The sequence below is a fragment of the Chamaea fasciata genome, unplaced genomic scaffold (genome assembly GCF_029207755.1).
Source record: "Chamaea fasciata isolate MVZ Bird 193981 ecotype frontalis unplaced genomic scaffold, bChaFas1.0.hap1 SCAF_3, whole genome shotgun sequence".
Taxonomy (NCBI): domain Eukaryota; kingdom Metazoa; phylum Chordata; class Aves; order Passeriformes; family Sylviidae; genus Chamaea; species Chamaea fasciata.
This window is the reverse complement of record NW_027094088.1, coordinates 5,502,281-5,520,245: the sequence shown is the minus strand read 5'-3', so window position 1 is coordinate 5,520,245 and position 17,965 is coordinate 5,502,281. Positions and strand designations below refer to the sequence as shown.

General features: G+C 41.3%; 2 protein-coding genes across 4 annotated transcripts in view; one reads left to right on the top strand and one right to left on the bottom strand.

Annotated features, from left to right (window-relative positions):
- Positions 1-7,382, bottom strand: part of ESF1 (ESF1 nucleolar pre-rRNA processing protein homolog) — a 29,076-nt gene extending 21,694 nt beyond the window's left edge. Inside the window, exons 1-6 of the mRNA XM_066177802.1 lie at positions 7,322-7,382; positions 5,007-5,691; positions 3,971-4,299; positions 3,093-3,206; positions 2,270-2,370; positions 993-1,145 (exon numbers count right to left, since the gene is read on the bottom strand). Of these exons, the coding sequence (XP_066033899.1) occupies positions 993-1,145; positions 2,270-2,370; positions 3,093-3,206; positions 3,971-4,299; positions 5,007-5,691 (1,382 nt within the window). The 5' untranslated portion in view covers positions 7,322-7,382. The remainder of the gene's footprint in view (positions 1-992; positions 1,146-2,269; positions 2,371-3,092; positions 3,207-3,970; positions 4,300-5,006; positions 5,692-7,321) is intronic.
- An 80-nt stretch (positions 7,383-7,462) lies between these two features.
- NDUFAF5 (NADH:ubiquinone oxidoreductase complex assembly factor 5) lies at positions 7,463-17,471 on the top strand. Of its 3 annotated transcripts, XM_066177799.1 has the most exons (11): positions 7,463-7,686; positions 8,212-8,252; positions 8,393-8,456; positions 9,133-9,180; positions 9,283-9,386; positions 9,913-9,952; positions 11,603-11,800; positions 12,440-12,500; positions 14,230-14,313; positions 14,664-14,746; positions 14,875-17,471. In XM_066177799.1, the coding sequence occupies exons 1-11, from the start codon at positions 7,477-7,479 to the stop codon at positions 14,959-14,961; spliced, it is 1,020 nt and encodes a 339-aa protein (XP_066033896.1). In that variant the 5' UTR covers positions 7,463-7,476; the 3' UTR covers positions 14,962-17,471. The 3 variants fall into 3 exon arrangements, with proteins under 3 accessions (XP_066033896.1, XP_066033897.1, XP_066033898.1); XM_066177800.1 differs by lacking the exons at positions 14,664-14,746; positions 14,875-17,471 and adding an exon at positions 13,710-13,804 and having other exon boundaries at positions 14,213-14,297; XM_066177801.1 differs by lacking the exons at positions 14,664-14,746; positions 14,875-17,471 and having other exon boundaries at positions 14,213-14,308.
- The last annotated feature ends 494 nt before the right edge of the window (positions 17,472-17,965 follow it).

Genomic DNA, 17,965 nt, shown 5'->3' with positions numbered 1-17,965 from the left:
ATAAGGAAAAAAAAAAAGTTTAAAAGACCAAAAAAGTTAAAAAGACCATAACAATTGAAGAACTTAGTTTTTTAAAAAAAGGAAACAAAGACCTTGGTATACTGCATGCAAATTACGTGTGACTTTTTTACATATTTGCAAAAGTAATCTGATAAATAGCATTCAACATTCAAATTTAACAAAACAGAAGATTGGGAGAATCATTGCAGAGTTTCAAACAACTGTATTTGCTATAAAACATTATCACTGTTTAAAATGATGAAAAGTTACATGTTCCTTTAGCAAAGATGTCTTTTCCAAAATGGTTCAAAGTAAATTAACTGAGTTCCTCTAGAAAATGATTCAAAGCAAAAAACCCCTTAACTTTCACTGACTTTCAAGAGTGTCCCCGGCAGACAAACAGGGCTTTTGTTACAACTTATGATTTAGTAACTTTTCTGCTTAGAATGAAAGGGGTTTTTTTGCAACAAAAGGAAACACTAACAATAAACCAAACCATAATTTAAAATCCTTTCTTCCCCAGACATGACTTTTGAAATATCAGAGCATCCAGCAGCTCATTCACAAGGACTAACAGATCTATTGCAGCCTCATGACAACAGCAGCAATAATTTTGCCCTGTAGTAAGGAATCACAAAAAAGACACAGTTCTGGACCCTTGGGGAGTGAAAAAGAAAAAAAGTTTCATTTTCTGAATCCTATCACTTTACTTAATTATACCAAAAATTTGAAGATGTAATCAGAACTTTTTGTCTGAAAATAGACTCTCCATGCAGAGATCCTCTTGAACTTCCCATATCACAATAAAAATGGCCAAAAAGAAGCAAGAAGAACCAAAGGGAAACCTAATAACTCACTGGATGCCCAGTTTAGCTTTGTATCTCATTTTGGTTACAGAATAAAGTCAATATAGTTTACTCCAAATTATTATAAACTGCCTTTGATTCACGCCCCTTGGCCCAACATGCAAAAAATATCACCAGTGGAGTTACCTCAGGTCTATGAAAGAACAGCTACTTTCAAATTCCAGTCCATCACATTCCTCATAAATTTTATTGGCTGTTGCAGGAGAATCACATTCCACCACTGCATAGAAGTATTTCAGTCGCTTAAACTGGTATTCCCGCAGTTTTTCCCTGTAAATCCTGCAAAAATTGGAGATAAGACCAGGCAGGTGAGCTGGCTTTTACATCCCTTTATTCACAAAATCTTCTAATTCAATTCATCCAAAACATGTGCTCATCAACCATTCTCCTAATCTTGTAAGATCAGATGTTAAAAAACACTGAGTTCCACTAGTACTGAGTTTTCTTCAAGTAAAAAGCCTATGTGAGTTCTCTTCAAATAAAAAATTCTATTTCAGGCAGTTTTATTAAGTGTACAATCTGTACATGACTCCACTGAAAGGTCACGGGGATGAGGTCCAGTGAATCTGAAGGGCACAGGTATCATTGAGGTACCTCTGGGACACCTGGATTTCTGTGTGTTGGATTCCAGATGCTCTCGAGCCCACTGAGTGGCAAATCCAACACTTCAGGATGCAGCTGGATGCACACAGTGACCTCAGTATGTGCTCTACATCCACCTTACCATTTCCTGATGCACTAGAGAATGTCTTCAAAGGGATCTGCCTTCATTTTAGAAGTTTCTAGATTTTCTAAATACAGGCCAGTCCAGCAAGATGCATTATACAAATATGGCCCCAGTCAGGCTGCCAAACATCTGGAAATTCTGGGAAAATATCAAAGCAAAACCTTGAAAGAAAGTTTTAAAAAGGCAAAAAAGACATGCCTGAAGAAGCCAGGACAGTGAGGAGCTCAGCCTAGCAGGCCAGGGCTGTTGCTGGTGGCACTCAAGAAATCTCAGTCTGGGAATTCTTGGACTAAGGTCCCTGTTGACTCACAGATCAGAATGTTGACAGTGACCACTAAAGGGAGTTTACTGCACAAATGGCAATTTGTAGAGGAGAAATGCTGGTTTTTAAGCTACCAACATATTTGTTCCATTGATTATTCCAATGAGTTGCATCATAAAATGCTGAACTCACATCAAGAGGCAAATCTTTCCCAGTTTCATCATAATGCATTTATTAAATGCACTGATAATGAACCAGTGCCTGTAGTAAAACAACCTTTGAAAAAAACTAAAAAATTAAGGTCCACAGGACATTTCCACATACGAACTCCTGGAAACAGGAGTTTGATTGGGATTTCCACTAAGAATTAAACGTATTATAGCTCTCACTTGAAGACAAAATTAACATTAATACCCATCATCCTCTGTGGTATTCTCTGGAAGATCAAACAGTTCCACAGGTCCTTTTTGTTCCTCCTCTTTCAATCTCTCTTTTCCAAACTCTGAAGGATAAATCTACAAATACAAGAACACAAAACTAAATTTTTAACTGTAGTGTAATGTACACTAGCTAAGAAAAAAAAAAATCTCTCCAGGCTTTTACACTTTACAGTTTTTAAGATCAGTAAAGGGATCAATTCCATAAACTTTAATACCTTCCTAACTTTAATGTATGGAAAAGACAGCAAAATAACCAAACTGCCTGCTAGGAATTTTGAGGCAGATGAAGAACAACAGGAACCCTGACTTTGTTCACTGTACTGTGGCCCTCTTCAGAAAGAGGTGTCTGAATAAAATTTCTCAGAGAGCTGAGACAGACACAAATAACGGAAATATGTAACTTAATTGACCAGAATACAACCAATTTATTAGTAAGGTCTAAGGCTGGGTCTTAGGTCTAAGGTTGGGTTACCTGCCATACAGATCACTCAATATTAAACTGAATGTTAATCAAGGAAATGTAGTCTCCCCCTACTAGAGCTGAGAACTTCAGTAGTAGTCTCAGAAAACCAGCACTGAGAGCCAGCCTCATAAGCAGGGGAAGTCAATGGCTTTGCTCTCTTAACTCTGCCAGATACAGGCCTGTTGCAGCAAGTTACATGGCAACACAGTTTCTCTTTAAACATATGACTATTTCTTTTGGTTCTCCAGAGCACTGTCTTACTTCTTACTTTAGAGTCTTCTTTTTTTTTAACAGTAAAAGCCAGTACTCCTTTCAGAAACCAGGAATTTCTTACCTTAACAGAAAACACTGTTCCTCCTTTGGGTGTGAAAGAATTAAACAGAGCCAGCAAATCCTTAGCCTTCAACCTGTCCCAATCCATGTTACAAACTGCCAATCTACTTGTAATCTGAAAGAGAAGAACATAAGATTCATGGGTTTAATTGTTGACTGCTGTGGGGAATACAAAATTCTCTAGCAGAACTCAGTGGTAAAAATCAAAGTCAGCAATAAACTTTGCTGAAAAGCAGCACTGTCATCATGACTTTTTATCACTTGAACTAGCAAAGATGAGAAGCAGCAAATACTAGAGCACATAAAAAGGATAGAAATAGTGAAGCACCACAGAACAGACTGCACCAATCACAGATTTAGAACTGCAGCGACAACATAATCACTTAGGATTTTGTTATCATCAAACACTGATAATCTCAGGAGCAATCACTGTCACTATTGTGACAGCACTAGAGTACTGTGATTGCTTTCACACTGGTTGTGCTCCTTGTAAAGTCCTATTTCACTGTCACGATGCCTTAATTTCCTAAGGTGTGAGTTAAATAACTAAATTGTTGAAAAGTGAAAAAAATCAGTAATGAACAAAAAGCAGTTATTAGTTAAATTCTGGAATTTCTGAAAGGCTCAGTTTTGTCTGTCCTTTCACCTGTAGACAGCTTATTCACAGGTATAGGTAAGTGTGCTTAGGGAAAAAGATACCAGTGAAAACTGCAAGTCTCTCATTGCCACACAATTTCACCATCACTTCCATTCTGTCATGAAAAGCCTGAAAAACCTTTATGAAAAATAATTCCATGAACATACATGATGGTCTGTAATGAACCCATAACACTTCCGAGTTTGTCGTGCAGCAACCTTCCACATGCAAAGCATTGTTACCTCATCTCCACGAGGGGCATCTTTATCCAGCTCCCGCCAGGAGTGCTCGATCTCTGGCTCCTTTGGAAACAGCTCATTTAAATCCTCATCATCCTCTGAGCTGGTTTCAATGTTCCCTATGCCTCTGGCTAGATCAGGCCCACTGTCACTTTCTTCATCATCTTCTGAATCACTGTCATCTTCACCTGTTTCCTCATCATCTTCTGGCTCCTCTTCCTCACCTGTTTCCCCACCATCTTCTGATTCCCCCTCTTCCAATTCTGCATCCTCACTTGCTGAGGTTTCTTCCTCTGACTGGCTTCTGCCTTTTGTACTTTGCTCACAGCTGTCTGAGCACAGAAAGATAAACATTAGACACATTTTAATGTTAGAATTACACATGACCCTTTACACAAAAAGGAAAATTTCAGGGCTTTTTCATATCTATTTACAGGACTCCTGAAAGGTGCAACGATGCAGGAGCAAATAACGGAAAACATCAGCATTGCCTCTTTTGTTTGTCTGGCCTCATCTAATTTAATTACTCTTTAGGTCCAAAATTGTGTTATCAATCTCAACTGTAATTAAATATTCTGCTATTTTATTTACATTACAGAACCAACAGGTAGAAATCTATTTAATAATGGAGGCTATACACAGGCACAAGAAATATAAATAAGTTTTTCTTCAAGTTACCTTGTTCTTTCTAATCCCCTTGAAAATTAATGGCTCAATGCTGCCACATCTACTTCAGCCCACAAGCTGTGAAGTGCCTTCATGGTATCAGTTCATATATCTGCTGTTGAGTTTCATAAATATAGCAGTGTATATGCTGTCGTAAATTTTACCAACAATTAAAAGGACAGGGATGTTCACAATCTCACTGAAGAATCAGAACTGATTCTATATAGAGCTGACCAACTCCAGTCCTTCAGCAGTACTGACCTGAGTCAGCTATTTTATAACTAAACTTGCAAAATATCTTCTGTGGATAAAACGAAAGCACCAACATCCAAATGAACACAGCTGAATTCTCCTTGCGATTTGAACTACTAACCTGATTCTTTTAATTTTCCTCCTTGGGATTGGTCCCTCCTGGGAGCTTTGGCTGACTTAGCAGCACTTGCTTGTGAAGACTTCTCCTTGTTTTGAATTGAAATCGATCTTCCGCCTGCCACATCTCCTTGCTTGTTCTCCCCTTTGGGTGAAAGGCCCTTGTTTCCCCGAGAGCAGTCAACTTCCACCACAGCTTTCTGTGAGTCCTCTTTCAAGCTCACCTTAGATTTACTTTTCGGTCCTTGTTTTTTAAGGTCATTTAGGTCAGTCACAGCTTCACATGTTTGGTCCATCTCCTGTTGGGTTTTTTTGCTCTCCTCCTTTGGGAGGCCACCAGCAGGACCTGCTTCTCCTTTACCTTTACCTTTCTTCTTCTTTTTTTTCTTCCCTGCCAGTTCTTTACTCTCCCCCTCCGAAAGATCAGAGTCAGATTCCGACAAGGCATAAAACCTCCTGAGGTTCTCTGCAGAGGAGTAGTTAACAGGGCGGCCCCTTTTATCCACTGTGTACCTCAGCTTGAACTTCTTGTCGTGGAACATGGCTCGGAACCTCTTGTCAATCTTGACTTTGCGTTCCCTCTCGGGCATCTCCCAGAACCGGGGGTCCCTGGCGATGCGGCTGAAGCGCCCATCGCTCAGGATCTCCTCCTGGGATGACATTTTGGGTGCCACTGAAGACTTGGACATCTACAGTATGGGGGAAATAAAAAAACAAACCCAAACACTTCTGGTTGAAAAAAAACCGAAACAACAAAACTCGAGCAATTAACATAGATCTAGATACGTAACTGAACAAAAAAAAACGATGAGGAATAAACAAAGTTGGATTTCTAACCCGTCTCTAAAAAGTTCTTTCCAAAAGCACACGTGGCAATTTCACAGCATCACGCACCACCTGGTGCTGGAAGGGATCTCAAAGATCACCTGGCCCAACATTCCATGCCAAAAGCATTCCATATACAAGGCGGCCCAGCACAAATCTTGTAAGTGGGGATCCACCGCTTCCCTGGGGAGATTATTCATTTTCATTGAGGAAAGTTTTCCTCTTTGCATCTAAATGGAATCTGCCCAGGAATAACTTGTACCTATTACCCTCTGCCTTTTGCTTGTGGCTTCTTGTAAAAATAGAGTCTCCATCTTCTCCGCAGCCACCTTTTAAACAGTGGCACATGAGGATAAGGTCTTCCCTTGAGCCTTCTTTCCTCAAGGCAGAGCAAACCCAGCTCTCTCTGCCTTCCCAGGCCTTTGGCCATCCTTGTGACCCTTCTCTCGACCCTCTCCAGCCTGTCCACATCTTTTCATACAGCAGGAACCAAAACTGAACACAGAATTCCAGATGTGACAAGCACCACGGGGGGTAATCACTTCTTTATCTCTGCTGCTGACGCGTGGTTGATGGAACCCAGCACCCCGCTGGTTTTGATGCAGCAGCAGATTTGAACATGTCACAAATAATCCTGTGCCTGCCACAGCCTCAGCCACAAATCTTTGCTTTGTCAGCTGTGCTGGCAGCCCAGAAATGCCCTGTGCCCTGGGCTGTGCCCAAAGCTCCATGGACAGCAGGTGAGGAAGGGAATTCTGACCCTCTGCTCAGGGGAGAGGCCACCTAAAGTGCCGTATGCAGATCTGGGGTCCCAACACAGGAAAGACACGGAGCTGTTGGAGCAAGTCCAGAGATCAGCAAGATCTTTAGAGAGATAGAGTTCCTCTCCTATGAGAAAAGGCTGAGAGAGTTGAAATTGCTCAGCCTGGAGAAGAGAAGGTTTCAGGAAACCTAATGGTGGCCCTCCAGTATCTGAAGGGAGTCTACCAGAAAGATGGAGAAAGAATATTTACAAGGGTCTGGAGCAACAGGACAAAGGGGGATGGTTTCAACCTATTAGAAAGTAGGTTTAAATTAGATAGGGGGCAAAAATTCTTCACTGTGAGGGTGCTGAGGCACTGGTACAGGCTGCAGGGAGAAGCTGTAGCTGCCCCATCCCTGGAAATGCTCACGGGCAGGTTGGATGGAGCTCTGAGCAACCTGGCCCTGCCCATGGGAGAGAACTTCGAACGAGATTGTGTTTAAAATCCCCTTCAGCCCAAGCCCTTCTATGATTCTTCGGTACGGGATACACCCGGGCTGCAGACGCATCCCTCCGCGACTCCCCACCGCACCACGCACGGCACCTTCCACGAGATTAGCACCGCAGCTACAGCCCACCAGCAGCGCCAGGCGCGCCAAGACGGCTGCACCCCCCGCACCCGCTCCGTCCCCGACCCCAGCGACCGAGGCGGCCGCCGGGAGGAGCCCCGAGGACGCTCCGCTCGCACCGACCGTGCCCGGCGTCCGCCGCTCCCTCACAGCGCTGCACTCACGCCGCCGCCACACCACCACTTCCGGCGGGGCTACGGCGGCCGCGGCGGGACACGGCGGGACGCGGCTCCGCCTCCCGCGCGGCGCATGCGCAGAGGGGCGCGGAGGGCGAGCGGATGAGGGGTCTGGCGGGACCGCGATGGTGCCGCCGGCTCTGGGCGCTGCCCGCCAGGGCCGCCGCCGCCGCCGCTGCGCCCCCTCCTCCCGCCGGGGCCGCGCCGGGCTCCGGGGCGCTCAACCCCTTCGACCGCCGGCTGAAGCGGAAGCAGAAGAACTGGGCGGCGCTGCAGGCCGAGCCCGCCAAGTGCGATTACCTGCGGGAGGAGGTGCGGGGCCGGGGCCGCTGGCGGGGTCACCTCCAGCGCTGGGGCCGGGTCTGGGACCCGCGGCTCAGGGACGGTATTGAGGAGCTGGAGCGGGTCCGGAGAGAGGGAACGGGGCTGGGGAAGGGGCTGGAGCCCGAGGCCTCTGAGGGAGCTGGAGAAAAGAAGGGTCAGGGGTCGTCTTATCACCATAACGCCCTGGATGGAGGTTGTAGCCAGGTGGAGGTCGGTCTCTTCCTAAGCAGCCGCCGACAGGATAAGAGAACATCGTCTCAAGCTCTGCCAGGGGGAGTTCAGGTTGGGCGTTAGGAATGTCTTCACAGAAAAGAGTTATCATATATCGGAATGGGTTGCCCAGGGGGGTGGTGAAGTCACCGTCCTTGGAGGTGTCGAAGGAAAGGCTGGACGTGGCGCTCAGCGCCGTGGTTTAGTTAACAAGGCGCTGTTTGCTAATAGATTGTACTTGATGATCTCAGTGGTCTTTTTCAGCTTCAGTGATCTTGTTCTGACCGCCGGCTCTCTCCGCAGGTGGGCGGCAGGATCGCGGACCGGGTGTTTGACGTCGCCAGGTGAGCCCCGGGGTACTACAGAACTCACCTCGGTGGGCTGAGTTCATCAGACCCTTAGAGATTAGCAGGTGAAACGTCACGTAGTCTAAAATTGAAAATATCTTAAGACTATGTTCTGTGTTGTTAACTTTATCTTTCAGGACGTTTCCCCTCGCTTTGGATGTTGGCTCTGGAAGAGGTTACATAGCTCAGCACTTAACCAAGGTAACTGCCGTTCTCTTCATGCTTAGGAGTATTTAAATGCAGTTCATATGTGTCCCTGCCTTTCAAACAGGGCTCTGTTACAACTTAAAACAATGTGAGTCATGATGAAGTCTTCCCTCCCTTCTAGCCCTATACCTGTAGTTATAGTTCAAAGCTGTGTGTTGTGCAGGCTGTTCTTAGTTTATTGCCACTGAAAACTGGACAAATGGTAGTGCAAGGGAAGTTATCTGTTACAATACAGTTAACTTCTAGTTTCGGGTAGGAATATGTGTGAGTTTTAGGTGAGTCTATTTGCCACAGTTAGTTGTTAAAGAGAAGTGTTATTGTGGAGACTTCGAAGCTATTTGCAGTTTACCCTTCATGATCCAGGCTGTAAGTAAAGGTGCTTCCTTGGCTGTTAATCCATGGTTTGTTTAACTAAACTTATTTCTAAAATTACGGAATGTGTTTTCTGTTACCACTTCTGCCTCTTTCTGTTTTCTGTTACCACTTCTCCATTGGAGCAGGTGCCATGTTGGGTGGGGAAAAAGTGCTTTCTGCTTTAGATAAAGCTTTTAGCGAGGGTGGAAAAGATTCTTTCTGACTTCATATAAATAGGTGTAAGTGCCAAAAAATTACTTACGTCCATTTACAAAATAATTTACATACTTAACAGACTTTTAAAATGTTTTTTCAGGAAACAGTTGAGAAGCTTATTCAAGTTGATATGGCAGAGAATGCTTTAGTAAGTAGCTCTTTGAATGCTGAAGTGCTTCAGTTCTGTAATACAGGAAAGCAAAAGAAGGGGGTTGCTGATGAGCTGTTTTTGTTTCTAACCCAACTTTAGAAAAATGCTGTAGAGTCTGAAATCCCAACAGTAAGGGTCGTAGCTGATGAGGAATTCCTTCCTTTCAAAGAAGATACCTTTGATCTTGTTGTCAGCAGCCTGAGGTATGTATTAATCATTTATTTTGTTTTGTTTAAGTTGTTAATAATGTTCTTTTCAGAATAGCTTTAAGAAGATCAATGCAGCAAAGATTACTAGTCCATTAAAAAGCAATAAGAAATGTACTTGCATAATTAATATGAGCATGCATTAGGAAAAACTGTCCTGGTTATCCTTCCTGTTTTGTTTATTTTCCTACAAAACACTTGGGGAACTTGTCTCTTTCCTGCATTTTGACAAACTAGTCTCCAAGAGTTGCATTTTCTCAACCAAAAAAAAGAAAAAAAAAAGCACTGTGTGGCTAAAAACTTTGGTTCTTGTTTAGTATCAGTTTCAAGCAGGTGTTTCAGCGTGGTTGCACCTTGAGAAACCACTTTGTCTCTTTGGCTCCTGAAATTTACTTAGCTCATTAAATAGCTATTTGCATTCCGTAAATTTGATTCAATCTGTAAAATCTAAAAAAAATTAAAATGTAGACTTTAATCTGTAAAATCTGAAAAAATTTTTAAATGTACATTTCTGTTATTTCAGTTTACATTGGGTGAATGACCTTCCTAAAGCTTTCAGAGAGGTAAGAAACTGTTTTTTAATACTGTAAGTCATTACTTGCATCGAGAGCACTCTGTATTTCCAGGTCTTTAAATAAATAACTCAGGTTGCACACAAGTGTTGTTTGCAGTACTTTGGGCAGGTTGAGGAGCATTAGTTGATATTGCTACTGATTTGCTCCCTCAAATCAATTTGGACTAAATAACTGAAACAATGTGTTTGTACAATATTTTGGATTCTAAACATCTGAGATTGTGGTACCTAATGTTACTTGAGGCAGTGCTGTTGATTTTTATTGTTAGCTCTTACTACTTGTAGTACGATTACTACACTTCTCCAGAACTGCTTTATGGAGCTTGAGTTATTTTTATGTCTCAGCTGTTTATTTTGAAATTCAGCTTTGATCAAGGCTTTCTGATTTTGAAATGAAGCAAATACTTGCTGAGGACAGAATTTATTTTTTTTTCAGTAACAGTTTTGGTCATTTTGGATTAGTTCATCTCTTTCTTCCAGGTATAACCTTTAGTCAAATCCAAATTGTGGCACAAGAACAAGGAACATGTTAACATCAAATGACTGTTGATCAGTCATTGCAGTGCTGTTCTATCACCTGTTGGTGGGAATAGGATTCCCCTACTGTTACTGAAATAATAAAAATCAATTGAAATGCTTTCAGTACTTACAAAAGAAACTTTGAAAGAAATATACAATTTTCACTGGAATTTAAGTGTTCTATAGAGTGTCAAATACATTCTCCCACAGTAAATGTGACTGTCTCACAATGGGGAGGGAACTGGGCTTCTTGGCCAACTTTCCTGATTTCCTCTGTTGGTACCACTGTCTTTAACTGATGGAAACTGCCTTTACCTGCCTAATTTTCTTACCTGTCAATTAAAGGCTTTTTTCCTAGCACAGAAAATGTAGCTTGATTAATACTTCATTAAAAAACTACTGAAAATTTCTTTTTTTAAAAGCATTGGAAATGCTTGCTGTCTCGTTAGCCTGGTTATATAATCGGGCTCTTCTGGATGTCTGAGATCATTTAACCAGAGATCATTTCCAACTCTTAAGCAAGAAAGCATGAATTTATTTGCCATAGAACTTAGGAGAGCAGAGAGCAGCTTGTCAGCCTTGTTGTTTGAGTTTTGATGTTCCTGTTTTGGCAAGTTAATTGTAAGTAATCATAGACAGAATGAAAATGGCAATTATTCTGTTGTCTCAGAACTGCAGAGAGCACTACTGGAAACTGAAGTCTCCATTTCTCTTAAATCAAGCCATTAAAAAGTGTTTTTGCTACTCTCAGGAGGTAAAAGTAAATAGCATACTTATCTTAATTTACCCTCCTTTCAGAAGGAAATTAATTGGAAATATTTATAGGAATATTCTGCTGAAAATAGTTTTATCCTCAATTTCCAAGGTTTATTCCACGTTTCCTGACTGTAAGTAAGTGAAATTGACTGAAATCACACTTACAGTCAGGAAACATGGAACATTTCTGAGGATTTACTCTAAAAAAAATAGAGAACAGCCGGAGTGTTTGTTCACAGTGTGACCAGAGGCTGCGTCACAGCTCTCCCTGCAGAACAGTCAGCATTAAGTCTGTTACAGCCCTTACAGTGATTACTTTGGAGCTCATTAAGACCCAAAATCTCAGAACCACGTGTGTTTGTAGATCCACCAGGTGCTGAAGCCGGATGGAGTGTTCATCGGGGCCATGCTCGGCGGGGACACTCTGTACGAGCTGCGCTGCTCGCTGCAGCTGGCCGAGCTGGAGAGGGAGGGCGGCTTCTCCCCTCACGTGTCGCCCTTCACCGCCGTCGCTGACCTGGGACACCTGCTGGCCAGGGCTGGCTTCAACACCCTCACCGTGGTAATTATAAGTAAGAGAACCATCAGGCAGAGCAATCCAGAGCTGCTGGAATATAAAAATCACTGTTTGTTAATGTAGTAATAACATACTGCTTCCTTCTGAATGTGGTGCACCTCGCTAAATAATGTGGTGTATCTTGCTGCAGAAATAGCCCGGACTGCCACTGCTTTTGGCTTTGTGATGATTCATGGAACCAGCTGAAGTGGATCTTTGGCTCGTGGCCCAGTAGGATTTGGATGGTTTTCTTGGAGAAACGTCAGAGAATGTTAGAGCTGCGTGAAAAAGTTACAGCCACTTGCTCTTGCATCATCAGGAAGTGATGGCATTTAAATTAAAATTTGGTGGCATTTAAATTAAAATATGATGGCATTTAAATTAAAATTGGATTGCTTTTGGGCTGCTAAGCAAAACTTTTTTAGAAAGGTTGAAATAGTGCGTGCTTTCTGGAAAGACATGATTTGAGCAGAAGAGGCGGATGAATAGAACTGTTGAATGGTTTGGTTTGGAAGGGACCTTAAAAATCATCTGGTTCCAACCCTTCTGCCAGGGCAGGGAATAGTTTGGTAGTATAGCAAGGTTGAAATAATGATATTGGTTTAGTTTTATACGCTCTAAAACTGAACTTCTCCATTCTTCTAGGATACTGATGAAATCCAAGTGAACTATCCAGGGTTATTTGAGGTTATGGAAGACTTACAAGGCAAGTATATTCTTTGTGGAAACATAAATGTTTTCTATATCAGTGGAGCAGACACAGAAGAGTTTTACTGTGTGTTTCTTAACTCCAAATCATACATACAATCACATGGGTTGGAAAGAACCTTTAAAGGCTTTCTAGTCCAACTCCCTGCAGTGAGCAGGGACATCTTGAACTAGATCAGGTTGCTTAGTGTAGGAGAAGGGAATACAGGTGACCTGGCCCCTGATAAGTAACAGCTCTGTAAATTACCTAATACATCCTCACCTCTGATGAATCACAGTTGTATCCAATAAAGATAAGTGTGATAAAAGGGAATGGGTCACCTGAGGAGAGAGAATCCCTGCTGTGAGGTCAGTCTGGGTGTGCAGCTAGAGTCTGGTGTTGGAACCTGCAGTTGTAGTTTAGCTAGGTAAAATGCTAGCTTGCTTTCAGAGTCTGCAAACTAATCCCTGCAGTCAGAGTTGAGCAGGAAATAACCAGCAGTCAGAGGCTGCAAGGGAGACCTCCAGCAGGAGCTTGCTGCAGCCAGAGTCAGTGAATGGTTGGGGTCAGGATGGCTGAGCTGTAAAGGGGAATAAACCAGGACCCTTTTTGTGCTGTGATAAACAAGAATTCTGTGTCTCAGCTTATTTCTACCCTCTAACAAGAGGGCTGCTGCAACAGCTCAGAGCTCTGTCCAACCTGGTCTTGGATGTTTCCAGGTGTGGGTCATTCACCACCTCCCTGAGCAACCTGAGCCAGTGTTGCACCATCTTCATCACAAAACATTTCTTTCTTAAAATGCAAATAAATCTTCTTGCGACAGGGGAAGCATTAGTTTTTTTCCTGCTGTCTAGTGAGTCAGGAGATGATGCCTGTCAGGAGATTTGTGTTGGGAAGCACAAGTCAAAGATTTGCTACTTTATGGTCTGCTGTGAATGTTCTGCTTCCCTGGGGTTCTTGGTCTGCATGAGCCTGTTCAGTGTGAGGTGCAGAAAAGCCCTTAAGGGGAGATAGGACCCTATATATCCCACACACTGTCTTTTCCTGTGAGCCTTTCTAATCACCAGGGCAATCAGCAAACTGCTTTGGAATGAGTATCAATATATTCTCAGTTTGGAGTCTGCTGAGGAACAGCAAACAGTTGAGTAAGGATTTTGTTAATATTCTGATTACATTTGTTTTGGATTGTGAAGCAGTCATTGACATGCAGTCTGTTGTTACTGACAGCAACTCAGGGAATTTCTTATCTGGATCCACTGCTGTTTGGAGTAATTCCTTAATGGAAAAGCAACTTTTATTCTGAGCAGAAACATTCAGATGCAGTAAGTGATTAAAAAGATTAGAACTGTGGTTATTTTATTTTGTATTTTAAATCTCTTGGACTAGTAGTTTACATGATTATCAGTTAAAACAATATGGTCATGTGTCTGAATAAACTCCTTGTACTCACTCTTAAAAGTAGGTATACTTAAAAGCTTACATGTTTGAAGACTCAGACTGAAGAAGTAATAATTTGAAATGATCCCTAGCAATGTAAACTGTGAATTGCAAAGCATAGGAATTAAAAGTTTTGGATTCTTACACATAAGAAACTCACCTAATGCTTGGTGGTATGTTCTCTCTTACAGTGAAGTGCAGAGGGTTCTGTACTTACTCCGGTTTAGTAAGAATCTGTCCTTAGTGCATGGCACTTAACTCATGGCATGTGCTGTATCTTCTTTTTCTTAAAGCTAAAACGTATTTTTAGGTATGGGGGAGAGTAATTGCTCTTGGAATAGAAAACCTCTGCTGCACAGGGAGACAATGCTGGCAGCTGCTGCAATATACCAAGGTCAGTATTTGAGTGACAATGAGTTTATCTAAAATGACTTTAGGAACATTTTTTTCTGTGTCTTTTTCTGTGACCTTTGTGTAAAAAAACCCCAAACCCCTAAACAAACCCAAAAACCCCCAAACACTTCAGAACAAAATGCCATTACCATCAGCTATTTTTAACCTTAATTATAATGCCAGGATTTGAACTATATTGATGCAGCAGGAGGAGATATTTTTATTGTCCCAAATCTTTCAGCAGGAGTCATTATGATGAATATGTCAGAGTCAGTTGTGATGTTCTGAGAACTGAGTGTTTCCTGGAGCTGCTGGTCTGAACCTTTTGTCTCTCCCTCCCTGCCCTGACAGAAATGTACGGGAACAGCGACGGCTCTGTCCCTGCCACCTTTCAGATCTACTACATGATTGGCTGGAAATACCATGAGTCACAGGTAATGGGAAGCTGTTCTGTTCTCTTTCAAGCTACTATTTAAATAAGCATTGTTTTAAAAGCTTTCTACAAAACTTTTTCCTTTAAAATTACCCCTATATGTACTTTTTTCTTTTTTTTTTTCCTTAGGCAAAACCAGCCCAGCGAGGTTCTGCGACGGCTTCATTTGGAGATCTGGCAAAAATAGAAGGACTTCTTAAAAGAGGAAAAAAATAGTTGCTCATCAGGAGTAGTAATTGCCTTGAGACTTCTATAGAAGTTTTAATTGCAGACAGTCTTCACTTGTGCTTATTTAGTGATGACATCCTGAAATGGTAATAAAGTACATACCCTAGAGGTTTTTGTACTGTGCCACAGCATCATCTGTGTGAAATGCTGTTAATTTTTTGTTCCTACATAAATATTTGAGCAGTTTGCTTTCTCAAGTCTTGAAGAGAGCAGTTCAACTCTCTACTTTTTATTAAATTCACCATTTTCCAAAATAATGCCTCTTCCAGCATTTCAGTGTTACAGACTGCTCCAGGTATGGTTTACATGTCTTGAACATGTTTTCGAATTATTTCTCAAGGATAGTAGATCATAATAAATAATAGTGTATAACAAAAGTAAAGAATGGTAGTAGATATATTTATGAGACATCCTGAAAGAGAAACTAGCAGCAAATACAGATATATAAATTATGGGTTTTATGAGTTGGAAAGTATGGGTAAAAAGTTACTGTAACTATTGTTTGAGATTTGAATAATTAAGTGATATTTAATCTAAGTGTTGGTTGAAAATTACATTTACACGTTACTTTCCACTTTTCTATCTCAGAGGCTAGAGAGCAAGAAGAGTCTTTTCTCTTAAGAGTCTTTAAGAGCCTTAAATTTTCTCTTTAGCCGTGCCATGGAGCTGTGACTTTTCCTGTCTGTAACTGCATTACCAGAAACTGATATTAATTGCAACTATGACCCATTAATATGAGAGAAAAAATATCTGCCCAGAGATTTTGCTTGATTGTAGCACTCATAGAGATGGGGAGAAACAGGGTAAAGACTATACAACCAATTATACACAGTTCAAGAAGTTTTATTATAGTATCTGTGTGATTTATCAGTCCTGGTGGAACTAAAGCCTTTTCAAGTTTATTTCCTAGGCTATTTTAAGATTATCCACCAGGTGGAGTTTGACAGAACTTGTGTGTGGCACAAACCCAACCGGCCGGGTAGGCAGAAGCCTTCCCATCTGTAAGGTCCTGATTTGGGGGGGTTATGTTATTGAGCAGACTTTGATTTTGAATAAGAAATATGTAGAGAAGGTGCAGATCATGAGAAGGAGGGCAGAGATATCCTGTCCTGGTTTTGCTTACAAGCCTAACCCATAATTATTTGAGGAAAATGAGTTCATCTTTTGTTTTCCTAGAAAAGAATGCTGCTGGAAAAAGGGAGAGAGACTCTAAATGGTCTGATAACCTTTAAAGCCCTCTGAAGACTAAATCTAAAACAAGAGCTTGTTCCTGTGAAAGCTGCTTTTTTGTTTAATGCTACATCAGTGGACTCAATACAAGATACTGCATCTCTCTACAGGTCTTCTCTGGCTGAAATAAAATTCCCCTTGTTTCTGGAGGAATCTCTGGTTTCCCAGATGTAGGTTTCTGTGAAGTTATGTGTCAAATTAATGTAACTTTTTAAATCCTTGCTTCAGTAGGTTAATTTCCAGTCACTTGAGCTGCAGGTTGTGACTCAGACGTGTTAAGGGAATGAGGAGGTGGAGTGTGCTGGGTAAATGTTAATTGGAGAAGTGCTCCTACTGTGCTCCTTTGAAGTTCTCAAGTTCTGGAGAAAAGGAAGGGTTTTCAGTTCTTTGATTTCATATTTCATAGATGGCATACATAAATAGTTAAGTGTTTTGGTGGTGGGAAAACAGATCTTCTGAACAGGGAGAAAGGATGAGTAGCTTTGCTCCTAACCCTTGGGGGAGATAAAAAAGGTGTAGATATTCCATTAATTTGGAAAAGGGCTGGGGAGTAATAGGAGTAAGGAGTAGTAAAGATGGCATTGGAGCAGCGTGGGTTGGAATGAGGGAACAGGTAACAGGCAAGGTGTTAATTTCCCTGGCTGTGTTTGAATAACTGCCTTTTCTGGTGGGTTTTAACTGCAATTATGGGATTTTTCTGTAGTACTTCTTGGAATTCTAGGTTACTCCTGGTTTCTACCAGTTGCTTGAGTAAGTAACACTTTGAAAATACTTAGTTTACTACAAAGAGATGTTTTTGTCACAAGGCTCTGTTTCATTTGAACTCTTTTTTCAGGTGTAAGTCTTTATGGCTTTCTAAAATTGTAATGAAGAAGAGCATGGTTGCCAGTTGCTAGCCTAGTACTTCATGTATGCTGAGAGTCAGCTTTTGCAGAGTGAGTAACTTCTAAAAAGGAGTTGCAAAGGTGACATTATTAGTTAATTTAAAAAGCTTTATGCATAATACAGAATATTTTTCTCCTGAATACAGAATGAGGAAAGAATTCAAGCAGTTAATTATTTTAATTAATCAAAAGCTAGGAACCCATAAATAAAATAAAAATAAGTTTAGAAAAGAAGCATGGTTGCACTTAATGAACATGAGTGTTTTTATTACAGAGTTTGAGTCACAGATCAGTGAGTATGCTTGGTGTGGGTCTTTGGTTACAAGATCTGTCAATGTATAGTTTTAATCAACTCTGTTTAGAATAAAGGAGTGAGATCCTGCACTTTCAAGACTAAGAATTTGTGAAGTTGAAACATGAGAGAGGATTCTTCATTACCTCTAATTTATAAAAATGTCATCAGCAGAAGTATAAAAGTGAACCATACAAAATTAAATTTAAATGTATTTCTTTACACTGTTTAAAAAAGAAAAATATGAGTAGCACTCTTTTTATGTTTTCTGGAAAAACTAGGAGCTGACACTGAGCTTTCAGTTGCAGGGGGAGAAACACACCAAGCTTTCATATGGTGTTTAATTGGAATTTCCTGAAGCAAAAACCTGATCTCAGGGATTAAATTCATTAGAGCATCTTGTTTAAGAAGCCACACTTTAGAAGGCTAGCATGTATGTTAAACCTCTTAAGTTTTCTTTTGGCTAACCCAAAGACTTAATATGCACTTTTCAAAGATGTGATCCGTTTTTGCCCAGGTTTTGTAGCCACTACTTTGGAGGAGTGCAATTATTGTAGAGCTTTGATTGGAATGTGAGTACTGAAGC

What these genes read in the sequence shown, in the direction of transcription:
- NDUFAF5 (XM_066177799.1), top strand. Translation starts at nt 7,477, where the DNA reads ATGAGGGGTCTGGCGGGACCGCGATGGTGCCGCCGGCTCTGGGCGCTG. An exon ending in GCGATTACCTGCGGGAGGAG is followed by an intron (nt 7,687 to 8,211) that starts GTGCGGGGCCGG and finishes CTCTCTCCGCAG; the next exon opens with GTGGGCGGCAGGATCGCGGA. An exon ending in ATATGGCAGAGAATGCTTTA is followed by an intron (nt 9,181 to 9,282) that starts GTAAGTAGCTCT and finishes ACCCAACTTTAG; the next exon opens with AAAAATGCTGTAGAGTCTGA.